The sequence below is a fragment of the Chiroxiphia lanceolata genome, chromosome 7, assembly GCF_009829145.1.
Source record: "Chiroxiphia lanceolata isolate bChiLan1 chromosome 7, bChiLan1.pri, whole genome shotgun sequence".
In the NCBI taxonomy this organism is placed as follows: domain Eukaryota; kingdom Metazoa; phylum Chordata; class Aves; order Passeriformes; family Pipridae; genus Chiroxiphia; species Chiroxiphia lanceolata.
The window spans coordinates 8,533,142-8,560,262 of NC_045643.1; the positions used below are offsets into that span (position 1 = coordinate 8,533,142).

The 27,121-nt window shown below is 44.6% G+C and overlaps 1 protein-coding gene and 1 long non-coding RNA gene across 3 annotated transcripts in view; both read left to right on the forward strand.

The window, feature by feature from the left end:
* LOC116789285 overlaps positions 1-2,453 on the forward strand; it is a 35,088-nt gene extending 32,635 nt beyond the window's left edge. Inside the window, exons 6-7 of one of the 2 annotated variants that reach the window (XR_004357962.1) lie at positions 466-592; positions 1,716-2,453. This is a non-coding gene — a long non-coding RNA (uncharacterized LOC116789285). Of the gene's footprint in view, positions 1-462; positions 593-1,715 lie in introns of both variants that reach the window. The other variant, XR_004357963.1, reaches the window with a different exon arrangement.
* A 7,070-nt stretch (positions 2,454-9,523) lies between these two features.
* On the forward strand, positions 9,524-17,934 carry NABP1 (nucleic acid binding protein 1). The gene is made up of 6 exons (XM_032692928.1): positions 9,524-9,866; positions 9,974-10,112; positions 13,185-13,256; positions 14,681-14,753; positions 15,022-15,088; positions 15,929-17,934. Exons 1-6 carry the CDS (start codon positions 9,776-9,778, stop codon positions 16,114-16,116), a joined length of 630 nt encoding a protein of 209 aa, XP_032548819.1. The 5' UTR covers positions 9,524-9,775; the 3' UTR covers positions 16,117-17,934.
* The last annotated feature ends 9,187 nt before the right edge of the window (positions 17,935-27,121 follow it).

Below are 27,121 nucleotides of genomic sequence, written 5' to 3' on the forward strand. Positions count from 1 at the left end.
GTTTCTGACAGGCTAAACAAACCTCTTGATCTCAATGTCATTGCCCGACAGTCCCTGTGCATTGCAGAGGGGCAGGGATGGTCAGATGCACATCTCTGGCCATGATTTCACTGTGGTATCTAGGCTGACAAATGTCACAGGGAGTTTTCTTAATATAACACGTCCATTGCAGAATTTCGTTATAGTTCCAATGTAAGGCTGGCTTTCAAAACCAGAAAGGTACCATCCAGCTTCTAAAATTAACACCTGGTTAAAGCCTGGCTTAAATGAATGCTTTAAAAACTCTTGTTATATCATGAGATAAAAATGAGCCTGAATATGGAAAACCTGTACAAAAATATTCATGATGTGTTTCATTATGTACCTTCCTTTACATGGCATCTGATGATAATGAGGATCTAACTTATGGGGTTAGTGAACCATGTTATTGAGGTGTTCATATCTCTCAATTCTGCATCACAGCAGCTGAAGCTCAGTCATAAGAGAGTGATGACTAAATGACAACGAGCAGATGATGTGTCTCCTAATGATCCTATGGGAAGTAAGCAAGTTGAACTAAACAGGAGACTTCTGTGGACACACGGATGTCCCAGTATGTAGTTTCTCAGTCAGATTCTGTGTGTGAGTTCCTGTGGGAGGGAGAAGCAGATTGATTTTACCTGTAAGATGCACTGAGGATATCATAGGAAAATATTTTGCATCAGGGAATGGAGTACTACTACTTCTGTCAGTGGTGAGATCATTTTGATAGTGTGCTGTTTGCTTCCTTTGGAAAGAAATAGCAGACACTGCAACACAATTGGGGAAATGTAGATTTTATTCCCAAATCTATCAAGTCCCAAACTGAGAAGGTACCCACTTGCCTTAATATCTCCTCATCTGTTAACTACATAAAATATCCATTAATTTACAATCATTTCAAGAGGTTACATTAATATAGCATTGATAACATGCTTGGATTCTATCCAACAGAAGATACTATTAATTTCATCAGTAATGAAATATCTGTAATACAAAGTAATTTTCTTGTGTGCTAAGATTTCAGTATAGCCTAGCTTGCTTGGAGAACTTAATGAAACTATAGCATCAATAAATAATACAATTGCAAACCAAATAACCTGGAAGAGTTTTTGGTCCTCCGGCTACATGACTTTTTATTTAAATTTGCTTGTTAAACTTAATTCCAGTAATTAATTACCATTTTGCAGAAAATATATATTTATTAAGAATTATCTAATATCACTGTGCAGCAAAGACAACCCTTCAAAAAGCTTTAAATACAACCTCAACAAGAAATATTCTTGGCAGCACCAGTGTCTTCATGGTAAAAAAAACACAAAAAATTTAGTCCATACAAAACCAAAATGTTCAGCTCTACTTTACATATATCTAATAGTAAAAGGAAGGGAATGGAGTGACTTGATACACAATGTGAAGACATTACCTGATATTGTACTATTATTAAAACCTTTTATCGGTCAAGGAGACCCAGCAGAACAGAAACCATCGTTATTTCATGGTAGGACTAGTTTTACAATAGTGCACTCAGTTGGCAAACCCCTTTAAATAAAAGCAATGAAAGCATCTGAAGCCTTGGGATGACCATTTTCCCAGCAGTGAGGAATCATGTTCCTCTTTCCTAAAATGAAGCTGCATTCACTGAGACATTGGATACAGACTGTTTTGTGTGGTTTTTTGATTTCTTTTTTTTTTAGCCTGGGTAAAATCCTCTTTGTGCACCTGGTGCCTACTCCACTTGCACTGCCTTCCCAGAGGAGCTCCTGGAGACCTAAATCAGGCCTCTAAAGGTTAACCTGCGGGAAGGTGGAGGATGCCGGGAGGGAACGATCACCCAGCTGGTCTGAGGCTGGTGACGTGGGCTGGTAACCTGAGAGCCTGTTGCACAGCTTCTGTGCCTGGAGTTGCTGTGGGATCAGAAGGAGCTGGCTGGCTCTGTCCTGGTTTATGCAAATGCCCAGTCCCCTCGGCCGCACTGCCCTCCTGAGCGGGAGCCTTTTGGCCGTGCCTGAATTCAATGTGCAGCGCCTGCTCCCACTAACTCACTGACTGCATGGTGCTATTCTGCACTGCTCTGCCTGGATTATTCGGGAATATCTGGGAACATGTGTTCCTGAACTGTCTGTTATCAGCAAGTCCAAAAGCTGGGAAGCCCTAGGAAGCTTTCACTGTACTCCATTTATTTTTCCATTCCCTCCCACACACCCTACCACTACACCAGGCAACAACAGAGGATGCAGTAAAATGGTTCCTAAAAACATGTCATCACTGTCAGTAAGGCTTTTTAAATTCCTGTTTTAAAATATCCCAAACTACAGTTTGGTTTCAAACAGTACCTTCACAGAGGTGCTTATCCCACAGGATGTCTTGGAGAACCCATCTGATTTCCAATAAATTCATGGCTTTCAGAAGGAACAATTTCCTTTGTTATCCCACCTGGGTGGGCATGTTGTTGTTATATATGGTCAGAAAATGGAAGTGAAAATGCAAAAGCTGTGGTACAAAACCTCTTCTTGTTGCCATTGCCACTTGAAATGTGCTGCATCGTCAGGTTTGATGTTCTGAAAGAACATTTTTTTTATCTGCTGATCCTTTTTTGGCCCAGGTGGATGATTCTTAGGTTCTTTCCTGATGTCTTAAATAGCAGTGATAATGTGCCTATGGAAATCTGCAGCAACTGTTAGGTACTCATTAGTCACTGACACAAAGCTTTGTACATCAGAATCTATCTACAGGTGCCACAGGGAGAAGGCAAGAAAGAAAAATGTGTCATACTCTGAGGTAAACAGCTTTATTCCCTATTAGTCTGCCAGAGGCTGAATTAGTAATTTATGAAGCACTTTGCCACGATGAGATTTGTTTAGTCCACTTAGGATTTGTTTTTCGCTGTTAACACAAAGCTAAACAACTGAGACTGTGTCTACATGAGCTTCTGCAGATAGGAGCTTGCTCAGTGCTTGGTGCCTGCCAGCTACAAGCCACATCACCGGCAGCATGGCAGTGTTGTTTGCACAGTATGGAGGGTAGGGCTAATATTCCCACAGTTACTCATCTCTGCACCCCCACTTTTCCACCAGGTGCTGTAGCTGCTTTTGATTTGTTAGCAGGATGGCAGGCTCCCTGTCTGCCGAACGGGAATGCAGTGGTCACACGTGGAGCACTGCCTGGGAGGCCGGGAGGAGGGCTGGTGATGGCCCTGAGCAGGGTGGGGCTCATCACATCTTCATCCAGCTCTGTGGACGTGGTTCTTCTGCCTAGGGAATACATCTGTGGGAAGACAGGGTTTTTTCCCATTTTTAACACACCCTATTTCTTATTAAGATTTGTGAAAGGTAGAAGTCCATACTGTTAAGACCACCAACAAACTTTCAGGAAAAAGCAGACACTGCCACAGGAAAAAAAAAAGGGGGGGGGGAATATAGAAAAGAAACACAAATCCCTATTACAAAAAGTAAATCCAAACCAAATTAAATTTTTAAAGCCTCCTTCCTGGACATAAATCCCCTATTTTTCTTTTGAAGGTCAGCATTAGATGATGCAAGACCAACACTGAACTTCCAGGCTATTAGCCTCTTTGGAGCCAGGCAGCAGACAGGGTGATGTGGTATGTCTGCATACCTCCTCCAGGCACTGAAGAGGAGGTGAGAAGCAAAACCCTTCCTACAGTGGAAGGAGTTATGAGATCCTTCTCATCTCCAAGGAAATGTGCTGCTACCACAGGGGTGCCAGGGGACAAACTCACGGACTAGCCTGCAGGAATCACTCCTGATGGAGACAGGGCTGGCAAAAGGAGAAGGCATTTGAAAGCAAAGCCTTTTGAAATGTTGCCTCCCCCAGCTAAAACCCATAGGAAAGGGCTGGCCTTGCTGGTATTTGAAGGGTTTCTGAGCCACTTCAGACAACTCCCTGGTGCCAACTGCCCTGTGCAGAGTCACATGTGTGTGAAACAAGTGACTCAGCTCACTGGGGAAGGCAGAGGTCTGCGCAGAGCTCGGTTTATCACTGGAACTGCCTTAGTCCTCCAACTGGAAGTGTTTGTCTCTGGCATCAGCCAACCAACCATGGCAACGGGGTTAGTTTAAGGGATCACTTCACGTTTTTGTTTGCGTAAAGCTGGTATCTCTTTTCCCTGTGTGAGCAGGAGTTACTGAACTGGTTTTCCTGTGAAGAGAGTGGGAGTTATTCTGGCGCAGCTGCAGAGGGAAAGTGTTAATCCCCCCCATCTGCCCTTGCTAAACTTTTTAAGTAAAGATTAGTTTGATGAAGGAGCAAGGCTAGGAGGTCTGGTTTTTTGCTACAGCACTCGCTAGAGACCCAAGAAATGGCAATTGTTGAGTGGTAGTGGGCTTTAAGCCCTCAAATCTTTGAGACTTGTGCACAGGAAAAGACAAGGAGGCACTAGCTCCTGTGCTCTCCATCTGTTCGGGGCAAAGTTAGATCCAAAGTCCTCTGGTCCAAGCCCAGATTCACAGCTGAGCAGGAAAGTTACTCTAGAACTACCCCACATCAGGGATTTCATATAAGTCATCTGGCTGATGTGTGTGGGATTCATCACAAGAGGGAAGTGAAGAACTTCCATGAATACCTTGCAGGACTGTGTTCTCAGATGAAAACATCTGCTAAAATGTGCAAAGCCCAGGAAGAAAAGGCTACATTAGTGCTGCAGGACATGCTCGTGGCTCCTCTGGAAAGAATAAGAATGCTGCACATTCTGATTGTTTACTTTGCTTACTTACCTTTTTTTTTTTTTTTCCCCTGTGGTATTTACAGTGCCCTGGTACTCATTCAGCTTTCTTAGCTAACAGGTGGGGAGGCAGACAGCCCTGCCTGAAATCCTGGCATCAGACACCTGGCAGTCCTTCCTGCTCCAGGCACCTTGCAGGTACATTGCCCTGAGGCAGGGGGGAAGCAGGCAGCTTGGATCTATGTTCCTGTGCCAGGACAGGACCCCAACAGAGTGGGGGATTCCCTACTGCATCTGTCCCACTGACTTCTGCAGGAAGCTCCTCTCAAACCTGTGTGGCTTTCCCAGGAGTCATCCGTATTTCCCTGGGGCTGATTATGGTGTGCTCAAGAGATGCTGAAGGCACCAAACCACTGTCTTCCAGGGTCGCCAGACTGCCAGACTGCCTGCCAGCTTGTTAAACAGGCACTGAAGTGCCATTAGGGAGCTGAAGTGTCATCAATGTTAAAAAACAGCTGACTGAACCTGTAACTTAATTTAGGAGCTTGTCAGACATATGGTAATGGCCTGGTAAGGCTTGGTTAAAGGTGGCATTTGCAGGCTTCTGTACATTTTTAATAATCTCTGTGTACAATACAATATTGCACATTAGCTTTTGCTCTTGCTGGCAGATTTCTTGTGGGAAGATCTACTTTGGGACTTCAGTAGCACTGAATACAGAGCAACTGACAGAAATAGGGAGTTTGGACCAATGTCTCTGCTGGCATAACTCCATTAGAGCCAGAGGGTGAAATCGCAACCCTGTTGAGATGCATGGGACTTCTGCCAGGCTTGCGACTGCTGAGAACTCTTTTAACAACTCAACCCTGATTTTGCTTTGGAATGAAACCTCCCTGTGGATCTTAGCCTAGGAACACTTGCATCTTTCACACAGAAGAAAAATGTTCTGCAGCAAGCAAATGAACTTGGAAATGATTTTAACTTCATCAGTGGAACCCTTGCAGTAGACATTCATTGTGGGCTAAATTTGGCTTGTGTGGTAAGACACTGACTGAGTAGTACACAGACATTCATCTCCCTCAGAGATGGAAAGGCTCCTGCTTTGGCTGCAGTCACAGTTTACTGGATGTGCTCCCTGTTATTCCCATGAACTGCACAAGCAAAGTTCTGGTGCTCTCAGTGTGACCCATTCATGCAGTCAGTGCTCATCAACAATTGTTTTAAGACCAGGAACCCTAGATACTGACAACGTATCTCTCTCTTCTCTTTACATTGTATATTGCTGTCCTGGCTTCTGGGCTTCTTTTTCATGCCTACCCATTGCTGCTACAGGGTATTTGTGAGTCTGCTGGAAGGTCTTGGGGCTGAAGACAGACCTGCATCAAAGCCCTTTTTTGTGTAATACTGACTATACCCCCAGCAAGGTCAGAAAGCTGGTGCTCCTATCACCCACAGCTGTGCCTTGATAGCCTTATGGATCTGAGGTTAAAAACGAAGCAGGAAAAAAGGTGCTGGAAAACCAAAATAAATTAATAACAATTCTGGTTTCTTTATACATTATAAAGAAGCAGGATGGGGAAGACTGTTTTGCTTTGCAGGTCACCTTCACAGCAAACAGGAATCATTCAATCACTGCTGGATAATACCAAGGGCACTCTCAGAGGTTGGCAATTGGAATGATTAAAAAAATATGAGCAAGATTTTAAGTGTCTCTTTGTGAAACAAACAGAGCAAAATTGTTCATCAGTGGTGGAATAGGTACTGTAAACATTGTCTTAAATGAATCTGGAAGGAATTTGTAAGAGAGAAGATGACCAGCTCTGTCTTCCCAGCACAGTCCCAGCCCCTTACAGAGGGGAGTTTGTGACCTTGCCTTCCTATTACACACATCAAGCTTCCTGGAGCTCTGTGTCTCTTTTTGCATTTGAGAAAAAAGGAAATATTTCACAGCATCACAGAATCAATGAAATTGGCTGGTGAGCTAGCACAAGTTGCCAAGGATGGTGTCCAGTTGGGTTTCGAGTATCTCCATGCAGGAAGACTTCACAACTTCTCTGAGCAACTAGCTCATTTTGGGGCACTCTCACATTAAAAAAAAATGAGTTTTTTTTGTGTTTGGGTGGAATCTGATGTGTTTTCATTTGTGCTGACATATCATGTCAGGGAACTCTACTGAAAAGAGTCTGCCTCCCTTCTGTTGCCTGTGCTTGGGATGGACCTTCCCAGTGCTTGGAGGAGGTTATCTTTGAAAGCCAGGCATCTTTTCTGGACACCTATGGTCTCCAGGACCATATCACAAGCAGAATTCTTGGTCAAAGTCTGCTGTTCAAAACCAGAGTTGTGGTCCTGCCTTTTGTGCCACTCTCCTGCCTTAGAGTCCCAAACTCCACCATCTCACGGTCACTGCACCCAGTGCTGACCCCACCTTCATGTCCCCAACCAGTTCTTCCTTGATTCTAAGTGTGAGATCCAGGCAAGAACCTTTGCTTATTAGCTCCTCGATCAACCGTGCCAGGGAGCTGTCAGTGCGCTCTTGAACTCCCCTACATTGCTTGGGCCCTGCTGTACTGTCATTTCTAATTTAAACCTCTTCCTACCAGCTTTAAAATTAACCTTAGTATAAAATAAATCCACCTCCTTCTGTGCTCACTGTCAGCCCCTGTGCTCCCTGCTGCAGGCCTGGGGCAGCATTTGCAGGTGTACTGACTGCGAGGTGGCTTGGAAGCCCAGATCTGGTGTCCTTTGCACGTCTCGAGCTGCTCTGTTACACTGGCACTTGCCTTCCTGCACAGACGTTCACCTGAAACCATCTTATCAGTGACACATGACTAGAAGCGTGTCCTTGGTGAAGTGTTTTTTAGTGTTTTTTTGCTTTTGAGCTAACCAGCCTCACGACTTCCTCTCTGCCCAAGGCTTGCCATAAGGTGAATATTGGTGAATATTCTTCTTTTAACTGTTTTTTTCCTTGCAAAAAGAAAGGTTCTCATCGAGTCTCCAATGAGATTTGAGTAGGATCCACCTTCTTTTTTTCTCTTCTCCTACTAACTCAGAATGCAAGAGCTGGGACTAGTTGTGGAGGTTTTCCATAGGGTTGCTCTTCATGAGGCAGAGCTGAATATGGCCTATGGCTGTCTTGTCCCAGATATTTTAGTACCAAGAATCAGGTGTTTTGGAATAGCCTGGTGAGTGATCCTACTGTGATCCTGCAGAGTTCTACTGTGCTGAGAACACAGGATACAAAATTATTCTTTCTAAATAATTGGGCCAGACAAAAGGTAGAACTGAAGGCAGAAAAAACATGTATGTATGGAAAAATGTTACCAGTTCTAAAGAATGAAGTACTTTTGTCCAGCCTTTTCCAGGGACACTGTCACTCCTGGAGTTTGGTTGGAACTCCTTTCCACGTGACTAAATTAAAGGCATTAATGTTGATCACTGAATACAGTTGATCGCTGAAAATTTTAGTGTTACCAGATTAAGGCTATAGAGCCAGCCAGCAGATAGGCCCTCAAGGGAGTCTGTCATCCCCCCCCATCTGCACTGACTCAAGGATTTGGGACAGAAGTGGATTAAACTTTCGAGGCCTTCAAGCAAGCTCTCCTGTGGCTCACGTTGCCTTCCTTTCAGATTCCTGCAATCAGTGTGTTTAATTCTGAGCCCTGAGTGGCACCCAGCAAAGCTGCTCCACTGCCTACAAAGAAACATTGCACAACATTTCGTTGGGCCAGAGCTCCAGCGTGGCGGAACGCATGGCCAGGCATTTCACAACTGCTGTCATCTATGGATTTCTGCTTACAGAAATAGAAAGGGAAAGCCCAGCTAGCTAAGTTTGGCTCTGAAAAGGAGAAGCAGAGCACACACACAGAGCTCTGCTACTTTTCCTAAGCGGGGAGAGCTGAATTACAGAACCATCTGCACATCTTTCGGCTGTTCTGTGCCAGGGTGCGACTCTCCTGCTATGTATATCACAAGGTGGCTTGTCCACCATCTCGATGGCTTTCCACGTGGAAAAGCTGCCATTCCCTAATGTTTTACCCTGCCTATAGCCATGCTCTTCTCGGCAGGCTGCTGCCAGAGTTCAGAATACTTTAGACAGCCTTTTTAGTGCCCATCAGTATTTAAGCTCACATTTTTAGCAGAGAAAAGTTTAAAGCATGGCACTGCATAACCCCCAGGCTTTCCCTACATCCCCTGAGATTTGGCCCTAGGAGCAGAATAACGTGGCATTGGGTCCCAGGGGCAGAATGAGATGGTGCAGCCCTGCCAAGTCCCGAGGTACCACAGCCCTCCCACAGCCTCTTCTGCTTGGGGAAGACCAACACCAGACTTCCTCAGAACAACAACAAATAACTCATAAATGTTATAATTTTTTTCTCAGTGAAGGAGGACGGGAACAGCTGGGAAATCGCCCTCCAGGAAACCTTTGTGACGAGGCCCCTCTCGGTGTCACTGCCGGGGCTTAAAATGGCGCGGAAGGGTAGGGAACCGCTCCTCGACTCCCCTCTGCCGCAGCGGGCGCGGTCGGGGCACCGCGGGGATGCTCCCCGAAGGGGAGCAGTGGGTGATCGAGGGGTGAGGTGAGGCCGGGCTGCCCGGGCAGGGAGGGCGCGCAGCCGATGAGCCGGACCGGGCTCGGCGGCGGCAGCGCCCCGACACGCAGAAGATGGCGGCGGCGCGCGGCCCAATCAGCGCGCGGCGCCGGCTCGTGCCCGCCCGTTACCCATTCCCGGCGCTCCGCGTGCCCCGGACGGTTCCATTCGCCGCAACCGCCCCCGCCCGGCCCCGGTGTGGTCGCGCCCGGCCGCTATAAAGGGGAGCGCGGCGCACGTGTGTGCCTCAGTGCCGGCGGGAGCGGGTGGCGGGGTGGTGTATTTGCCGGTGGTGTCAGTGTGTAGAGGGAGCGGTGGGGGTCGGGCGTGCCGCACAGTCACCGCGCAGCCCCTCGGTGCTCGTGTCCCCGTCCCCTGTGAGGGTCGCCGGTGCCCCCCTGCCCGGCCCCGCGGTGCCTCCGCTCCCCCGCGGGATGCGGGCTCGGCCCGCCCCGCTAGCCCTCGCCCCCGCGCCGGCCGCAGCATGAGCGTGGCGAGCGACACGTATTTCCTCATAAAAGACATAAAACCCGGACTGAAAAACTTAAATGTCATCTTTATTGTGCTGGAGATCGGTAAGTGGCGCCCGGCACGCCCCACCCCCGGGCCGCCCAGGCGTGTCACGGCGGGCGGGGGGGCCGGCGGCGCCGTGTCCCCCCCTGAGCCGCGCTTCTCCCCGCAGGGCGAGTCACCAAGACGAAGGACGGGCACGAGGTGAGGTCCTGCAAGGTGGCGGACAAGACGGGCAGCATCACCATCTGCGTGTGGGACGAGATCGGCGGCCTCATCCAGCCGGGGGACATCCTCCGCCTGACCAAAGGGTGCGTACGGGGCCGCCCCCGCCCGCCGGGCCGCGCAGCCCTTTGTCCCCCGCGGGGCTGCGGGCGGCTCGGCCGCCACCCCGGGGCACGGGGGGCACGGCCCGCCCCCCTCGGACCGGCTCCCTGTTACCGAGCCAGCGCCCTGAGGTCACTCGCCAAATTAAACCCACCTTTTTCCAGGCCAGAACATGCCTAGCGTGAGCATATAGGCTAGGAGGGGCTTGGGTTTGTAAGGAGGTGGTGGTGGCGAAGAGACTTTGTTTGGCTTTAAAAAAGCTCCTTAGGAAAAGATTTCTGGGGCGGGGGAAATGCAACAGTCGGTCCTGGTCTGTAAATCAAGCAGGGGAAGTCAAAAGCATGTTCTTTTTTTCACAGTCAGTTCTTTACTCTTGCAGTCGGCTCCTTAATGAAAGGAGGGGATGATTACATCTCCAGTGCAGAAAAGTTGCTTTTCATTGCAACGAGTTTAACGAACATGGCAGGCAGAGAACAACCTTTTCAGTTTCACTGTAAAAATTCATGCTGAGGCTACACCGTAGGTTGTTAGTTTGGTTAGGTGCAAATAATTTCTCAGAGGTGACTTAATTTAAAAACCAACCAAAAAACCAAACCCCTCAAACTTATATTTATTAACTGTGAGAAAGAATACTAGAGTCAATCTGAAAATCCTTTCCCATGTCACTTAAACGGCCAGTAGCAAAATGATAGTCACTTTTATTTGAGTTCTTCATGTCAGTTAGGTTACGCTTAGAAATCCATTACACTGATCATTTGGCCTACAGCACTCTAGGAGATGGTGTGTGTAAGGTCCTTTTAATTTGTTTTTATGAAAAAGCAGGTGAAAGGTTACTCAGTGAGTCTGCTAACTGAGCTGCTCTTAAGTTGTTATTTTGAGTGTAATTCTCGGTCGTGGCCTGAAATTGTATGACCCTTGCCACCAAAACTACAGCTGCTTCCTCCTATGCAAATGTCCTTTTACACGAAATGGGCTGACTCCTCAGCAGAGGTGGTTCTGGGGAAGGCTGCTTGCGTGGAGAGCACGTGGAGCTCAGGGATGGGTGGAACTAAACCAGAGCTCTGGGACAGCACAAAGCCCTGTGTGTAGATGACATTGAAACAAATTAAGAGCAATGCTGTTCAGCAGTGTTACTGTAATGTGCCCTGTGACTGGCTTACTGTAACTGCTCTGGTGTTTCTGTGCAACAATGGGAGAGTCATGGCATCCTTTAATGTAAAATGAGTTTGGCTTGTATGAATTAATTTTGAGCTGACAGCACGATTTCTAGGGGGTGGCAAAGTCATGCCTTCATTTACATTAATTGCATGTTCCCTTAGGACTGTGTAGGGAGTGAAATGGCAAAAGTAAATACATTCTGGTTTGGCTCTCATCTTCAGAAAAATGCTCTCATGCTGGTATACAGAGTTCTCCAAACACAATTTTGGGCTTAAGTAGGATCGAGTGAGTGATGTTGCCATTGCAAGGCAGGTAAATTTCAGCTCTGTAGGCTAATCTGACTCTTCAGTGCAGGATGCCCACTATTACAAGCAAAAAAGCTTATCCAGGCCCCATGTGTAAATGTGCCCTTTTCCTTTTTTTTTTTTTTCCTCTCCTTTTTTTTTTTCCTTTTCTCAAGCTGCAGATGCATTCCTCTTCAAAGGCAGACACTGTTGCTTAATTTTGTCACTGGCTGTTTACCCTTTTTACAGGAAACTGTTGCAGTTAATATTTCTGAATTTGAAGTTAGTGCTGGAGTTCAGTGCTTTATGGCCAGCTCTTTTTGAGACAAAAACAAGTGCTTGCATACACGGAATAACTTTGTGCTTGAGGTTGTTAGTCCCATAATTTGCTGGGTGTTGTCCCAGTAAATGTATGTTTGACTTACATTTATTACTTGGTAGCTCTTTTCCTTTGTGCTCTGCCACAAAACTGCCCAACTAGCAGGTTATTAAAGGTTTAAACATTGGGGGAATCTTTAAAGTGAAAGGCAGCACTATGAAGTGAAGAACATTAATCCTGCTTCTGGATGGAAAACTCCTGAGATAGTATCTCCAGGTATAGTGCCTATGCTTTCCTGCTGAAGTACAGAGCAGGTTATCGCTGCGTTGGCAGTGCTGTCCTCTCCTGCCACCCTGACTCCTCCCTGGGGCCTCTTCAAGGCCCTGTGTGTGGCCGGATGGCTCCCAGTCCCAGCAGATAAGGCAAAGGGCAAGAGGAATGTTTGCTATCTATGTTCCAGAGATAGACCTGGGGCATAAGGAAGTGGTGACTTGTCCAGATTATCTGTGACTCCCAAGAGTGCGATTACTGAGGCTCCCTATTCCTTTGCTAGAAGCCCCATATTTCTTTTAGCTCCCTTGCACCATGCCCAGTTTCTGGTCTGTATTTTCCTTATTATCTACACCTATGTGATGCCCCTCACTGAAAGGAACAATTACACAGAAAGTTTTACATGACTCACATTTCAGTGCTTGAAGTCAAGAACGACTATGAAGACTAGAGTGCACTCTGCACTGTCTTGTAAGGGAATGTTCCTGCAATCAAAATATTATTTAACTGTATTTCTGTACATCAGTTGGAACTTGATGGTCAAACTTCTGCCTTTAAAAAACCCCAGTCTGGTAAGGACCTGTACTGAAAACCTAAGCACTTCCATTATGTGCTTTCAGTAGCAGTAGCTGTTCTCCAGTGAACAAAGGTAATGCTTCCTGGCTCCTGCTGAAAGCAAAACTGAGAGTTGTCACTGAATGTAACACAGATACTGCTTTTGGCAAAGTGCCTTTCCTCTGCAGGACCAGTTATAAGGGTTGCTGCAGCCAACCAAAGAGCATCCAATCTCAAAATAATTGGGTGCTTTCCTGTAATTACCAGAGGAGTCTGCTGAGCTGCTGATACCTTTTGGTAGAAGTAGTACATGGGGATTATAAACTTTTAGTGTTGGTGTCCCTGGGAATTTTTTTAGTCCGTTCATGCTGATAGGTAATGCTTGTTAGCTCCTGGAAGACAGCATGCTTTCACTTCCTCTGTGAACTCCTTCACTTAGAGACTGCGTCACTTCTCCTTTCTTTGGCCAGGTACGCATCTCTGTGGAAAGGATGCCTGACACTTTATACAGGACGAGGAGGGGAGCTGCATAAAATTGGGGAGTAAGTATTGCGTGTTCATACTTTGTCTCCTTTCAGCAGAGTGTCACGGTAAGTATGAGATGTGGTGGCTCTTAGTAAGTGGAAGTTAGGACAGCAAAAGTGTGTTGTTGGTTGGTCGTGGATAGGTACAGCACGAGGCAACCCTGATACGAGTTTCCAGATGCCACTGCGGTAATGAGCCCCAACCCCCTCTAGACTGTAGATACGTTGAGGAAAAGTAGCCTCCCATCATTGACACAGATCTGGATTTTACCTAGGAGGAGGAAATGTGTAGACAATAAGGGACTGAATCTGCATTACTTACCTGGGCCTCAGCTTGATTAACAACTTCATTTTGTGGAAGCCTTCTGTATGTGTATCATGCTTGAGAAACAGGCAGTGCAAAGAAGGAAGACCAGGGTGACTCCAGTGAATCATATCTAAGCAGAAACAAGCCTCATTAAACCTGCTTTAAACTGCCCACAGACTGGGGCAACAGCTCCTGACTAAGAACAAACATGAGTAACGTACTTGAGCAACAGAAAAAATAGCAGTGTTTTCTAACCAGAACAGTACTTCCACTGTTGCACAAAGTTCTGTGGGAAACCTTATAGTCACCAGGGAAGTGGGGCTCTGGGGTGGCCATGTCTTTTCTGGTATGGTTCAGAAATGCCAGCGTTTAGGTGGAGTTTGTGCAAGAGAACCTGTAGATTTTATTTGGTGTAAATCCATCACCTCAGAAATGTCATCCAGTTGGCTTACTCTCCAGCTGGCTGGAGTGATGTAAGTTCCTCATCTGGGTTGTGCCTCCCAGCAGCAGGTGGGAGAGCTCCACTTCTGCTTAACAGTGCTGTGTAATGATTCAAATCTCTCTTCCCCTCTGCCATAATTTCCATGTGGTGAGTTGATGGGCCTATTCCTCCAGAGTCCCCTCGAGTGGAAAAGGATGCTTTGAATTTCATTCCCTGTGTTGGACTCCTCTGCTATTATTGTTAATGGGGCACTGCATAGCATGGGAGCATGTGGGAGTGCTTAACTCTTCCCTGGACATGTAATGCAATCCAAGTCTGGGAGCAGGCTGGGTGACTCTGTGCCTCAAGTGACCTTGTGAGTGGGTGCTGGACAAGATTGTGCAGCTGGAAGAGAGGCAAAGGGAGCCCTTTCATCACCTTTTGTTTTCCTTAGGCCAGTTTACCTCCTTGAGTAAAGGTGTACTTGCCTCTGCTTGACTTCACACCAGGAGTGATGTGACAGCCTCACCACAAGCATATAAAGGGATCAAAAAACCTTTTAATACCTATGGATATTCTCTGAACAGTGGGGTCTGGATTAATTACTTTTAGGTGATGGGATGTGTCAAGAACATATGCTCTTTGTATTGTGGAGTTGAGAACTCTGTTAAAAAATGGCTTTAGAACTTCTTCATAATCCTGATTTCTCCCCAGGTTTTGCATGGTATACTCAGAAGTGCCAAACTACAGCGAGCCCAACTCAGAACACGTCGGGCAGAACAAACTGGTATGTTAAACTTGTCTGAGGTTTCTGGCATAAAGTGCTCTTTGTTCTGAATACTTCCCACTAGGCTGTGATCAGATGTCACTCTCCTGGAAAAATGAACTTAAAAGTGACTTATAGCTAAAAATGAGCCAGTAATTAAAGTAGCAGATAAATTCTATGTGGAGCCACTATAAGGACACAGGAAAGAAAACATCAGCCACTTTCTGTAAAAATGTGAAATTTCTCTCTCTGATCCCATGTCTTTTTTCTTTTTAATGTTTCTCCAAAGGCACAAGGTGAACAGAATAATATTTCTGCATCAAGTGGTATGGGTACTTGTACTTTTGGGCCACTGGGTAAGTTTTTTTCATTTTGTACAAGTGAAAAGATGAGAAACACTTGAAGGGAATAGAAAGAAATTTATCTTACTAAGGGTTCTCCATTCTTGGGATAAAAGTGTGCTAGGCTCTACAGTCATTCAAACTAGGGCCTGAATCTCAAGCATGTAAACAGGAACATTTCCTGATCATTGTTTTCAGGACTTCTTCCCTAGAAGTGGAAGAGATTAGAATATTCAGGGTGCCTGTATCACATAAGGGGACTTGACTAATCCTAAATTGTTTTGATGCTTTTGAAGAGTTCTTGCAGCACTTGAAATTCTGCTTTTTTTTAAACTGAACAAGACATTGGTTTTAAAGATTCCTTACTTTAATCTTGTTAGTCACCATGGCTTTCCTGCCAGGTTAGCTCCCCAAAACAGAAGGGGTAGTAAGTAATCTGAATTCCAATATCTGACTTGTCTGTATCGGTTTTTTTTTTAATATATATTTTATTTAAACATAGAAGCTTAAATAAGAAAATACTTCAAGGACTTGAGAGGGTGTAAGCTGAAGAGGGAACCTTAGTCTGCCTACACCATGTCCAGACTCAGTACCCGGTGTTGTAAAACTACTACTGTGACCCTTCTTGCTTTAGCTGAGAAAGAGGGATGGAGGGGAAGTAGTTTGGGAGGGGAGAGAAAGGTAACTTGTGGTTTGAGGTCTTGCAGTGCCCAGGACCCCGAAGGACCACGCTTCTGGTCCTCAGGGTTTGCTGGTTACTGCAAACTCCGTGTGTTCCCTGTTTGCTAAACTTATATAAGGGAGCAGTGATTTCAGTCCATGGAACTTGTAATGACCTTTTTTCTGTCTTTTTAGGAAATGGTTTACAAACTGGACCTGAAGCAAGTGGATTTCCATTCATGTATAATCACAGCCACATTTATGCAGGTAGTGGGAGAGGCAATGGACGAGGACCTGTAAATCCAGCACCAGCTAATAGTGTTCAGCCTCTTCCTCCTGCTGTCAGTAATGGGAGGGACCCACGCAGGGCCTTTAAAAGATGACTATGCCAAATGTGGTTGTACAGCTTGCTTAAAGTCTACACTCTACTTGAGCACTTACTGCACTTTTATTTATAGTTAACTGTGAAGCAGTTTGTCCTTTGTGTGGTTTTTTTTTTTTTTTTTACCTTTTGGTCTATGGAGCAAACTTGATGTGATCTATTTCTTGTTTTGCTTAGGGAAGCACAGTGAGTCTTCCCCATACATAAAGGGGTGGGGGGGAAGGTGGATATAACAAAGTAAGAGTAACAGGTTGAAGTGTCTCAATTAAAACTTGGTGCCCTTTGCTAAATGTAAGAAAACTTCAGTTATATACATGTATTTCTGTTTCTGTTGGTCAGCCATGTAGCCTTAATAGGTCTATTATGTCCTGTGCACATCTGGTTTGACTTCCATTAGAGTTAATGGGAGTTCTTCGTATTGAAAGAGAAACAAAGGGGAAGAGCAAAGATGCTCTGGTGAGCTAGGTGTCCTTGGAATGCATACAGCTTGTAAAAGCAATAAGTGTAAGCAAATAGTGGTGCCAGATCTAGTGGTGTCTCTGGAATCAGGGAATGGATAACTCATACCAACTCAAGTTGAAGACCTGGTGAGTGTCTTGAAGCTTGATTCTGATTCCAAAAAGGTGTACACTACTTGAAAATTCTCAAAAATTCTCTATACAACATTACCACTGTCAAGGAAAGTAACACTGATTTTTTGATTTGGAGAGAAGCTTGCATATTCATTCTTGCTTTGCATGAGATAGCAGAATATAGAAGGATCTGAATTCAGACAGTGTTGGGGAGTATGCTGTTTGTAGCCACTCCTTGCACAAAAGCTCAAGGTTACTTTGCAGGAGTCTGAATTTCCAGGAGCGGACTGTTTCCAAATGCTGCATTACCCATCTCTTCGATGAGGCTGCCTCCTCCTCCTTCACTTTTCCAAGTGGAATTACATATTAGATGAAGCTGTATGTGTGGATTGCAGAGGTACCGGCCAAGAACACAGCTGCACTTATGCTGTTAAGCTTTCCTTCCTCTGTTTTTATATGAAATACGAGTTATCCCTTGAAGAACCCCACCACCTCCCTGTCCTGGGGGAAAATAGCTGATTTTATTTCTGAGATCACAAATGCCTTGACTCTAGGTAAGAGTCCAGTGCCATATTTAGATCAGGTTCAAAAACAACTCGGAAACTGAGGTGTCATACTGGATTCATCTGTTTAACTCTTCTTAACTGACCTCTCAAATAAAAAAATTGCACTAATCATATCAAAACAAATCTAACTTTCTTTCTGTCAAGCCATAAAGACTTCATGACAAAAGGCTATTTCTGAATTGTGAATTGTTTCTGTGGTCTTTCCTGTTATTTGAATCTGCCACTGTCACTAATGTTTACAAGTTGTTTACATTTGATACTTCTGCTTTTGGTACTCTGTCATGATTTGTTGAAAATTGCTTCTAGTTGGTGAAAGTTCCTTGCTTGGCGTGAAATACTGAACTTTGTTTGAAATGCAAGCATCAGTAACAACAAACTTCTGAAGAGAGGTTTAGAGAGACCTGTATGCCCAGACACCTGAGGGCTGTTTGTCTCTAGTATGGTGAAGTGCTTTCCTGGTACCTGCTTTCAGGTGGAACTAGTGAAACTTGTTTTGGACACAAGAGGGTGGCATGCCTCATGAGGTCACCCCTGGGTGCTGCTGTGGAACAGTGTGATAATTGGTGAACCAGAAAGCATGTGGTGACTTCTGAGGAAATGGTGTAAGGAGGTGACGTGTAACTCAGGGACTTTAAATTGCTTACTTATTTAAATAAATGTATAGTTTAGATGTATGGACAACCTTTTCTGCAGTGTTGCATTAAGACATTTCATATGCTTGTGAGAAGGAAGCCAAGGAGACTTCTAAACCTGGGAAGCACATACGACATGTTCCAGAGGTAAACAAGATGTAAGTATGGTGTGAGAGCTGTGCTTCCCAGTAGTTGCTGTAAAGTTAGCAAGTGATGACATGGTGGGGGCTGAGTACTCGTTGGGATATCTGCACTGTGGATCTCAGGTCCTGGTGATCTTGACTTCTCTGCAGCATAAAAAAGTTGAAATAGAGGGGAACCCTGTGTTAGTGTGTGCTGAGGTACCTGATGTTTGTAGTTCTATGCATTTGAGCTTTTATTAAACTAATAAACAGAATACTTGTTCACAAATTCCAACTAAAAAGTGAGATGATTGCTGCTGATAAGTGGCATAAGATTAAAAGCTTATGTCAAGTGGATGATTGATTTGCACTTGGGAGGAAAAAAGCAAGAGGCTCATGTTCTCAAGGTTAGTAGCATTCCTGCTTCCCTGTTTCTTACGTGAAACTATTGCAGTTTATTAATAAATTTTTACTTCTTTGCAGGGGAAATCTGTGCCCAGAAAAGTCACATGGACTTAAATATAACTTTTGAAGGTCTTCTGATCTTCCAGTGAACCTAGGACAAAGTTGTTTCACTCAGAAGTATCACTGTCAAGATAGTTCTCAGCTTGCAGAGGAGCCTGGGATCCTGCCTTATACCTGTTTGGATCATAGCACCTTGGTTCATGGAGAGAGAGAGACATACACTTCTCTATGCAAACAAGCAGTTGTCCTGAATTACTCTGACACTACAAGGCACTTCACAGGTGCTCAGTGGTTAGGTCATTAGGGAGTCTCTGCAGATGTCTTCCTAAGATATTAAAAGATTAGGCTGCACTTAGGGTAGTCTCATTCTAGAATAAAACAGATTTCCAAAGGGAAAAAAAGGCCCTGGAAGGTGTTCACCTACCCAGACACAAACTGCCTAGTGGTGAAGTGCAGCTGAGTAGTCCTGACACACTTGAGCCACAAGATGCCCAGCTCTCATCACCCCACAACATCTGCCCCCCCTCTTACCTGCCCTAACAAAAGGACTGATGGCAGATTGCAGTGAAGTGGCAGTGGAAAGAATTTTCCTGTATTTCTGCTGCCATCCTCTGTGTTCTTTCTGTCCATCCTCTGCATGAATCTTTCATCTTGATCCAAAAGTGGAAAAGCAGTCCTGTACTGTGAAATACTGCCTTAGCCTTGGATACATGGTAAAGACACACTATGTCCACAGTGAAAACGGAAATGTGCTGTGAGAACAAATACAAATACTGGACTGAGGCATGTGAAATGTCATCTGCCTTCACAAAACTCATTTAATTAGCTTTGGTCATAAAATGAAACTAGCAGGTTGCAGTCCTGTGCACTCCAAATAATGCTGCTTAGCACCATCACAGATTCCAGGAAGGGTATGTGCAAGGAGTGCTGCTTCTGCCAAGCAATGGGGGGTATGAAACAACACTTCTCTCTCAGTGCTGTCTGCACAGGCACCCCCACATCCTCCTTAGCAGCATTGCAGGGGCGTTCTGTTGGGATGTGTATTCTCATGGCCCTTGTGTTCTGACCTGCCAGGTTGTTCCCCTGCTTCTCTTAAAAGGTCATAGATTTACCCCATCAAACACGCTCTTTGTTAATCTCTGAGCCAAGCAGTTACTTATACTGCTGAGTGTGGTCTCCAGCAGTGTTTTCCCAGGAGGTGCCTTGCTGTCTCCATGCAGCCCTTGCTGACAGGTAGCTCTGGAGCTGGAGTCAGTTATTTGGGGAATTTCTTCTCAGTCCAGCACCAGTGCATGTTCTTGAGGAGACTGTGAGGCTGTGATTCCCTATCTGGCATCTGATGAGGCACTGTTAATAACTGCAGAGCTAATGATGGCTGTGTCCCAGGGAGATGCTCCCCTTGCTGGGTGATGCTGTGGGGTGAGCCCAGCCTTCACTGTTGAGGGGTGCAGCGGCCTCAGGCATTCCAGGAACTCATTAAGAGATGCTCTTTCTGACTTCAGCCTTAATCATGCTACTGATTCCTTTATTCTTGATTCCAGAGAATTTGAAATTGTTATGGCTCTTTATAAGGGTTCTGCTATTTAATTTATTCTGTGATGGACGTTTGTGTGTGTGCGTGTGTAATTGGGGATGGAAAAGATTAATCCTAAACAAGCTGGTGATTAAATTACAGAGGATAGAGTTCAAAGGGATTAGAAAAAGTTTGGAAGTGACTAAGGGGAACTCTTAAGGACTTCATTTAGCTTTTTAATTTCTCTAAATTGCTGATGGTTTTTTTCTCAGGAAGAAAGCAACACCATTATAAGAGCTTCATCTAAAACTGCCCTCCCACACCCCCAGCTGATAAAGACTAACTGGATTTGCATGTGTCCTAGGGAACAAGATTAGGGAAGGAGTAAAATATCAGGATTTAGCTCAGAAAAGAAAATTCTTGGACTGTAAATGTACCTTCAGAACTAAATGCTTCCTTATTATATATGTAAATGAGATGCTACCTGCTTTGCAGAGTGGAGAACCCAAAGTAGTGCAGTCACTGCAGAGCCGACTGGCTGCTACATGTTAGATAAATTTTCATATAAAAGACAAAATCAGCTTAATACACCATCAGCTGTGGCTTGGTAGGAGTGTAGTTGTATGTTGTAGTGTAGCAGAGCGCTCCACCAAGCTTTCTTCAGGTTCATGGCCAGAGGGTGAAATGGTGAAATGGTCTCACAAAGTAATGGACAGGTATTTGGGAAATTTGGAACCACACTTGTCCAGCTCTGCCTATGTCCGATGAGAATCACCAGGAGATCCCACTGACTTCAAGGATAATTTGGATCAGGTCCTGTGCAGGCAGTAGTTTCTCATCTGTAAAACCAGGATAAAGTGGTAGGGCAGACCTATCAGGTGCTAAATTGATGATTTAGGAAGGTGCTGGATGCTGTGGAAAAGCTGAAAGCCACAGCCAGTGTGTAGATTTTTTTTTTTCTTTTTAAATCAGAAGACTTTTAAGCATATGTATTTCTAAGCTTGGATTCCTTATAGTTAGGTAATTGTGTTTGCTCTTTTGGGTTTGCTCGTTTTCCAGTGATGCCAAGTGCTGCAGTTCTGTGCCCAGAACTGCAAGCAACTCGCTGCTGCCTCCCTGGGCCCTGCCTGCAACTGCTGCTTCGAGTAGTATTTCTGTGCTGCAGTCACACAGCTCAGGCTCTCACAGTACTGGTCTGTTGGTACCTGCATCGCCCCAGAGCAAGCTGTCCCTTCCACCCCAGTACCAGGTACTGGTGCCTCTGAACACATGGGTGGAAAACTCTGGCTCTGGACATGGCAACTTCTGGAGGTCGAGAGGCATAAAGACTACTTGTGTGGGACCTGCTGGTGGAGCTTGCTTTTATTCTTTGCTGAAGGAAAAAAAACCCACATCCTGCCAGGTGGGAAGTGCAGCCATTGGCAATGGATCAGTTAGAGCTGGTTCTTTTGCTTCTGTCCTGTCCTGCCGTGCATTCCCACCAGGGAAGGGGCAGGGGATACCCCAAATCAGGAGAGCAGGAGGATGCGAGGGCAAGGTCTGCAGCAGACGGGCTGGTGGGGCCCTGGGGGGCTCTGGCTGGTGGCTTCTGGTACCTGTGTTATAGGTAAATTTGTTAAACAGTTGGATGAATACCTTTCAGGAGTGGCTTGGGGATGGAGGGGGAGGGAGGAATTGATTCTGGTGTGGGACAAGCACGAAGATGCATTGTATGATCTCCTCTAGCTGGTTCTACCATTCTTTTCTATGATTTATGCATTAGCTTAATTTTTGTAATTTCCTTTTTCCTAGGTTGATTAATACTAAATTTAATTTTCTATAATCAACTTGAGCATGTAACTTGAAGAGATGAGGTTTAGGCTGATTGCAGAAAAAAATCTACCTATCCAGCCTAGCTTGCATAAAGCAAAAGCAAAACTATTTTTATCTCTAAATTATGCAATATTTTCATGGAACTCTGCAGCCTACTTATATTTAACCTTTGAAAGGAGTGCTCTATTTTTTCAGACCACCTAATGCAAACTTTGCAAATAGGTTTTTTAATTATGAGAAACCCACCTGCATGCCATCAACCAAATTATTAGTGAGGCAGAGTAGGATAACCAATAGTGCTGTCAGACTTAAGCTGAATATGAAAAATGTTTAAATGCCAAGAACAGAGGTTGCCAGGAAATAACTTTAAACACCAGGTGCTGGAGGAACAAATTAATATGACTTATTTTATTTTTAGAAATAGCGAGTTGAGGCCTTATGCAGGTAGACATTTCTAAGTGCAGCAGCAGTGCTTGGCTATGCAATAGAACCGACAAAATCAACACAATCTTCTTTAAAAGAAAAAGAAAATATCTATTTTAGTTTAACAAAGCCTTAGGTAGGGACAGAAAATGAACTTCATAAACTCTGTACTGTTTGTAAGACTCCAGTGAGCTGTCAATGTGCTGTTGCTTATCAGAGCTGTCTGTGATGTGGTTTGGGATGACCTTGAAGCAAGAAACCCCTGTGCAAAAGCCATTCTTGCAAGCCTTTCCCTGGTACACCCAGTCTAGTTTCATTTTGGCCGTGCTTTACTGATGGCAGGGTCCATTGCTAGAGACAGTGAGTGTAAATGTTCTTGCTGAGCTTATTTTCCCCAGTAGTATGGGGAATCAGAGGTAATTTCTGGAGGAAGTGGGACCCAAAACATCAGTAAGTCAGTATCATGAAGCCAATAAAAGGGATGTGCCAACTGAGGAAAATTGCTGCAATAAGCTTCCTGTAGCTTTTTTAGCCAAGTGGATTTGCAGAAGCTCTCTGTGCAACTTCATCAGTGTTGTAGCTGAAGGCAAGTTACAAAAATCTGGGTCTTTTCTAGTAGATATAAATGGCTGGAAGCCACATTGGAAAAAAGAGGTGGATATCTGCTGATTGAGCAACAAAAACTGGTAGTAGATCTGTAATTACCTTGTATTTTTGGGGATATGCAGCCTGTTTTCACTGATCTAATTGTGATTTAGTTTGGGTGGTATGAACAGATGGCTCCTTCCATGGCTGTGGCTGCTTTGATGTCCGAAGCTGGTGAGTTGTAGTTGTTATCACATGCTTCTTCATCAGTTCAGACATTGAGGTGGCCCCTGAGAGATTAGCTTAAGGGACTCAGGTGTTTTGTGCAGCAGTTTGGGGGGTGTATGTAGCCTGGGATCAGAAGTAACAACCTGTCAAAGGGCCCCAGCTGTCAGCAGGGTGACACACAGGAGGAGGTCTCCACAGGACAGTATTTTTAGGTACCAAAGTCATTACCTCATCTTCCAAAAATATTTGGTTCACTCAGGATGTGAGGGCTTTGGGTTTAGTTTTTTTTTTTGTTTCTTGTAAACTTGAGAGATCCCCGCTGTGCAGCTCTGTGGTTTCTCTGACCGCCTTCTCTTTTACTTGTCCTGAAAAAATCTTCTGATTTGTGTGTCATGCCAAGCCTTCCCCTGCCTGTTGCTTACCTTGCCTTGTGAGTACTTGCACTGCTGCTTATGCCAGTACTCAACATCTTCAGGTTTGTCTCTAACATGTTATTACTCCTTGGGTGTTTGACAGGTCTGTCTCATTATTTCTGCTTGTTCCAGCTCCTTTGTGTATTACCAAAGTAATTTGCAGCCCTGCCCAATTAGAGCCCCTGTTTCCCTCCCCCGGTAGGTATGACATTGCCTGCCCTGAAGAATAAATGTGATCTTCCTGCAATCCCATTGATTGAATCCGCTGAGGCTGGAGAAGGCATTTCCTGCATCACTGTAACAAGTTGTTCACAACTCCCATGTGCTGGGCTTCAAATTCAGCCTTTCAAAAGACTTTGATAAAGAAGAAAGGATCATTTTTTTCCTGACTGCTGCAAATGAAAAAGCTTTTCACTTGGGAGTCGTGGGTCATATTTATGGAAATGGGGAGAGCACTTGCAATATTTATAGCAGTTACAGAGGCGCTTGAATCTATATTTTATTGATACGTATTTACGTGCCCACAGAAATCTTATTGCACAGTAGTTGAGAGAACTTTATTTAGATTTAGTATTTTGAAGTCATCTTTTAGTGCTTCTTTATTATCCATGAAGTGTGAGATTCAATATTTCAAGTAGGACTGTCACCAAACAGCCGGAGGTTTTTAAAAGATTTTTATTTTACATAAAGATAAATGTTGAAGCCACATTTTTCAGAGGCACCATCTGTTCCATGTTGACCTTAATTTTCTGGATGAGTGCTTTTCTTCAAACATTTTAAGTCTTGTCTACATTTCATTTGGTTGGGAATGTTTAGGTTATTTGTTGAACAGGAAATCAGATATTCAGAATACAAACACACCATTACATTGCAAATTATTCCCTTTGTATAATTTAGCACTCTGCGTCGTAAATACTCTGCAGACTTGCTGGGGTAGCTCCATGTCTCTGGCATCTGGCAGGTCGATCCTGTGTGGAGCTGGATTTCTTTTGAGTGTCACCATCATTCCTTGCACTGGACAGTGGGTCCGAGAACACTGAGTGAGAACTGTGGAATAACTTTTTAATGGGCAGTTTCTGGGAACAAGGGTAGGGTAAGGATTTGTCGGTTGGCTTCACCACGGCCTTGTAAGGATTTTCTGTTCAGCAAACAACAATACCTAATCCCACTAAAAATGAGCTGCTAAAATAGCTGAATGACTACATATACATCGTTCCCATGGGGCAATACCCCTTTTTCTTCCTTCAAATTCTTCTTGCTTCCTTGTCTTCAGCTGAAGTAGGCTCCAGCCTTGACCTGTGGTTTGTCTGAACTCCTGTGCCTCCAGCGGTTGAACTGTTTGTTACCCTGACACTTCCCTGGGCTTTCAGGGCCCTGCCTTTCTGTATTCTCCTTCTGCCCTGGGTCAGCTTTGCAGGCTGCATACCTTGCCCCATCCAAAGCTCATCCCTTGTCATAAAAGCTCCTTGGCACTGCCTGTCACTGTCATTCCAGGGGCTGCAGCCCAGCCCTAGTAGCTAAATGTTAGGTGTTCCCTATTGATAGGTGGTCGATCTGGGCTACTGCTGGCCTGCAGCAGCAACTATTTTAGTGACACAGTGTACTCTTGGCAGAGACAGTAACATCTTTGTGGCTTTGAATTGGCAGTGGGACTGTAATCCTGCTGTTAAGTTTTTGTTTTTCTTGTTTGTTTGGGTTTTGTTTGTTTGATTGTTTGTTTTGTAATTTAGTAGCTCCTTTTGCCCCTGCAAAGTTTGTAGCCTAATGCAGAAGGGATACTGAGGCTTTTTTTTATACCTTCGGTGTATGGATTGGGAAATAAAACTTATGATGTGGTAGAAAAAGTGATACAATTTAAATTTCTGTGTGTGCTTCAAGAAATTCCCAGAGAGGAAAGCTGCAAGGACAGTACTCTTTTAAATTCACCAGCTGGTTTCTTTACAGCTCTACTATATAAATGCTTAGTAAAGCCCATTTCAATGAGATGCCAAGATGTGGGGGAAAGGAGCTGAACCAACAACAAAATGTCTGCTTAAACCAAGACTGATCTGTTTCTGAATACAGAGTCTGTCTAACCAGGCTGGCTGGTTTTGGAAATACCTATTGCTACACCAATTTTTGAGGGAAGTGATGGATAGGGAGGTGGGAGGAGGAGTGGCCACTGGACCTGTGGCTGATGCTAGTGGCTGTTTGCTATCCAGAAAACCACATAGTGCTCTGCTGCTGGATATTTAGAAGGTTTTTAGATGTTTACATGGTATGTATTGTGGCCAAGGCCCCATGGAGAAAAGGCAGCATGTGGCCAGGACAGAGGAGGCAGTGGGTCAGGTCACCTGCTCTTCCTCCTCCTCACCCTGTCCAGGGCACCAGCAGTCTCTGCTGGGAAGTGGGGATGTTGATATCTTGCTTTAACTACAGGTTCTTTTTCTAATCTGTGCTATAAAATAATTAAATCTAGAGTTGTTAAGTTTTGTTTCTCCTGGTTATCTCTAGCATCTAGATTTATATCTCTGGATGCAAGTACAGGAGTGATTAATACTGGAGAAAACAAAGTCTGCTCTCCCTCTACCATGGAAATACATATTTTTCTGCTTTCTGAAAAAGCACTGAGTCTTGCAAATGGAAAATGAGAGCAATTTGGGTTGTTTTGATCTTGTTTTGAGGCAGTGATTTATAAAATAAGGCAAATTGCACAGCTGTAAATGGGTTAAGAGTAACTTACCATGACGAACTACAGCATTCTGCACCTGTGAGATGGACCCTTATAACAGGCAAGATATCTGGCTTAACTGCCAGAAGGTCAGCTCATAATTATTACTGTAATTAATCTCATGTGATCTTTTTTCAATCTACCCAGCAGTGGCATAAGGAACTGCTGAAGAACCTCATTAAAGCATGACTCTTCAGCAGAGCTCGGAGCTGTTCCTGAGCTCTCCCAGGGGTGGATGGATGGTTGAGAGCTCAGAAATAGCACGCTGGGCTGACAGTAGCATTTAGGACCTCAAATACCACTCTAGGATAGCTTGAAACAGTGGAACTACCAAAACGTTGGACAGGGCATTTGATGTGAAATTCTTGGGCGATACAATGGCATCCCAGCATGCTAACTGCCCTGGCAGCAACCCCCACTTCATGGGGGATCCCATTCAAGAGTCACGAACAAAATATGAACGTTCCAAGATAAAGCCTGAATTTGCAGCTGTCGGAGATTATGGCAGCAGCGAGGTAAGTGAAGGAGCAACAGCTGTGTCATTTTCATAACACATCTACATTAAAAACAGTATTTCTTTCTTTCCAACAGAAAAATGTTTAGTTTTACAAGATAAAGGTACAGTTGTTTCTGTGCATCTGACTTTCTACAATTGCTTAAGAAAACACCTAACTTTGGTAGCATGGTAGAATAAATTGCTTGGTGCATGTTCATGTTTCTGCGGATAGTTCCATAGCATGAAGTTTGTGAGGGTTTGAAATAAATTTTTTGAGCCAAAACAACTAACTCTTATGTGATTTAAGAAAGGCAAATACTGCCTTTGCTTTGGTCATATCTCCACCACATGAGTAAGTGGGATGACCAAAACTACTCTGACCTGCTGGGTGGCAAGTTAAATATGAAGTCCCTGTAAAAATATTTGGAAGACTACAACTTTGTTTCTTAAGTTGAAAAGAGAGGGTTGA

What these genes read in the sequence shown, in the direction of transcription:
- NABP1 (XM_032692928.1), top strand. Translation starts at nt 9,776, where the DNA reads ATGAGCGTGGCGAGCGACACGTATTTCCTCATAAAAGACATAAAACCC. An exon ending in GAGCTGCATAAAATTGGGGA is followed by an intron (nt 13,257 to 14,680) that starts GTAAGTATTGCG and finishes ATTTCTCCCCAG; the next exon opens with GTTTTGCATGGTATACTCAG. An exon ending in ACGTCGGGCAGAACAAACTG is followed by an intron (nt 14,754 to 15,021) that starts GTATGTTAAACT and finishes GTTTCTCCAAAG; the next exon opens with GCACAAGGTGAACAGAATAA.